The sequence below is a fragment of the Orycteropus afer genome, unplaced genomic scaffold, assembly GCF_000298275.1.
Source record: "Orycteropus afer afer isolate SDZICR_OR568_19922 unplaced genomic scaffold, OryAfe1.0 scaffold00101, whole genome shotgun sequence".
Classification (NCBI taxonomy): Eukaryota; Metazoa; Chordata; class Mammalia; order Tubulidentata; family Orycteropodidae; genus Orycteropus; species Orycteropus afer.
Window position 1 is genome coordinate 8,203,331 of NW_006921688.1, and position 1,832 is coordinate 8,205,162.

The 1,832-nt window shown below is 36.8% G+C and overlaps 1 protein-coding gene across 1 annotated transcript in view; it reads right to left on the minus strand.

Annotated features, from left to right (window-relative positions):
• SYNE1 (spectrin repeat containing nuclear envelope protein 1) overlaps positions 1-1,832 on the minus strand; it is a 578,063-nt gene that overhangs the window by 189,929 nt on the left and 386,302 nt on the right. The window contains exon 100 of the mRNA XM_007943230.2: positions 395-514. Within this exon, the coding sequence (XP_007941421.2) occupies positions 395-514 (120 nt within the window). The remainder of the gene's footprint in view (positions 1-394; positions 515-1,832) is intronic.

Sequence of the window (1,832 nt, forward strand, 5' to 3'; positions counted from 1 at the left end):
GCTTGAGTAATTTTTCTTAAAACTTTTTTTTTTTAAGAGATAGTACAATACATGATAGGTATCTCTCTTTTAACTTTTCTAGGTAGGATCCGTAATTATTATATTTTCTAAAATAGAAAACACATTGCAACTAAATGGTATCACCAGGGTTAGCTAGTGGAATATTAATGAAGGGAATGTCAGAAAAAAGAGGAAGCCTAAAAATGCATTTCATTTTATTGCACTAAATAAGGTAAAAGTTTCAGAAACTTTTATTAGGGATACTTGGAAAAAGTTTAGGAGCTAAATGACATGAATTTATAGAGAAAACCCAGAAAATAGAGAAAGTAGTTTCTTCTGGACTTCAAGTTTGGATATACCATATAAGTTGAACACTATTGGTTGAAAATATTACCTGGAGTTTGGAGAGTTCTTGCATGGAAGGCTGTTCAATCTGCAACTTGTCACCACGTCTTTTTAATTCAATAATGCCTGCATCCAATTCCTTCAGCCCATCTTCAGCCTGTTGTATTGCCTATGTAAAATTTATGACATTTCATTAAAACTTGCAGGAACAATTTCTCACACAAAACTGCATTCTTTTGTCTTTTCCTTTTTTTCCTCTTCCTTCCATGTAAAACTTCTCCAATACATATGAACAAAATAATTTCAATAAAGCACATAAGCCATGTTGTTGTTGTTGTTATTTGCCCTCGAGTTGGACCTGACTCCTAGCGACCCCTCCTTGGGTTTGCAAGGCAGTATCACTACAGAAGTAGATTGCCCCACCTTCTATTATATAGAAAAGCGATGGAAGCCCTTTATTACACTACAGATCAGCTATCATAAGGTTCAGGAGGCAGGAGAGAATTAGGGGGATTGGAGAACAATGGATTTCTTCAATAAGTAAAGGAAATCATGAATTGTAACATCTGAAAGTGAAGTATGGTACAGATCATAGTTAGGAAAAAGTGTTCGCCTAAGATTTTCCAGGGTATCATCTTCTGGTTTGTTATATAATGCAGTCATGAATGTCTTTGGAAGAAACAGGAAAATATCCTACAGTACAGTTAGGAAACACTTGCTTAGTGTTGTGAACTGAAAATCGATCTATCAACAAGTATTAAAATGCCTCGGTCTTCTCAGTGTGTAGTTTGTGGAAGTAGAACAAGATCTCATCCTGGCCTTTGGGGGCTTTTAGCAGGGTTAGACAGCCAAGGTAAACAGAGGAAAACAAAACAAGGATGAACAGAATTAAGTGCTAATTGATGATGGAAACCATCCTTTTCGAGGAGAGAAGGTAGACATTGGTGATGTTGAAGCAGTCTAAGTAGGCTTTTGGACTCTTAGTTCAAGGGCAACCTTAGTTGCCCTTGAAGGATGAAAGGACATAGACACCAGATGGCAGAAGAAACATGTGCATCTAATTTCCTTTCTCCTGAAACCCCATTACAACCACACCTAAGATTTTTTTCTTTCTGTATGTGTTCCCCTTCTCTCAATAAATCTACAAGGACAAGGAAATGGAAGGAAGATAATAGAAACAAAATTTTGGAAGTTGGAAATCAGGATACTTGAGAATTGACTGAGTTGAGAAAGAGGAAAGTTGAGAAAGTTGCAGGGTATGGTTCCAAATTTACAACAATAAGAGTGTTTGGAGTTCTGGGTGAAATGGGATGGGACTGAAACAAAAGGGTTGGTGAAAAGCTGTTTAAAGAGCAGGCAAATCTCTAGATCCTCTTTCTCATCCAACATTTCCTCTTTCCTTTCTCAGGAAAAATTGGAGAGCTTATTTTCTAGAGAAGGTAAAAGTTGTCTCTGGATTGAGTGACACCAGACATAGTGTAGGCTTG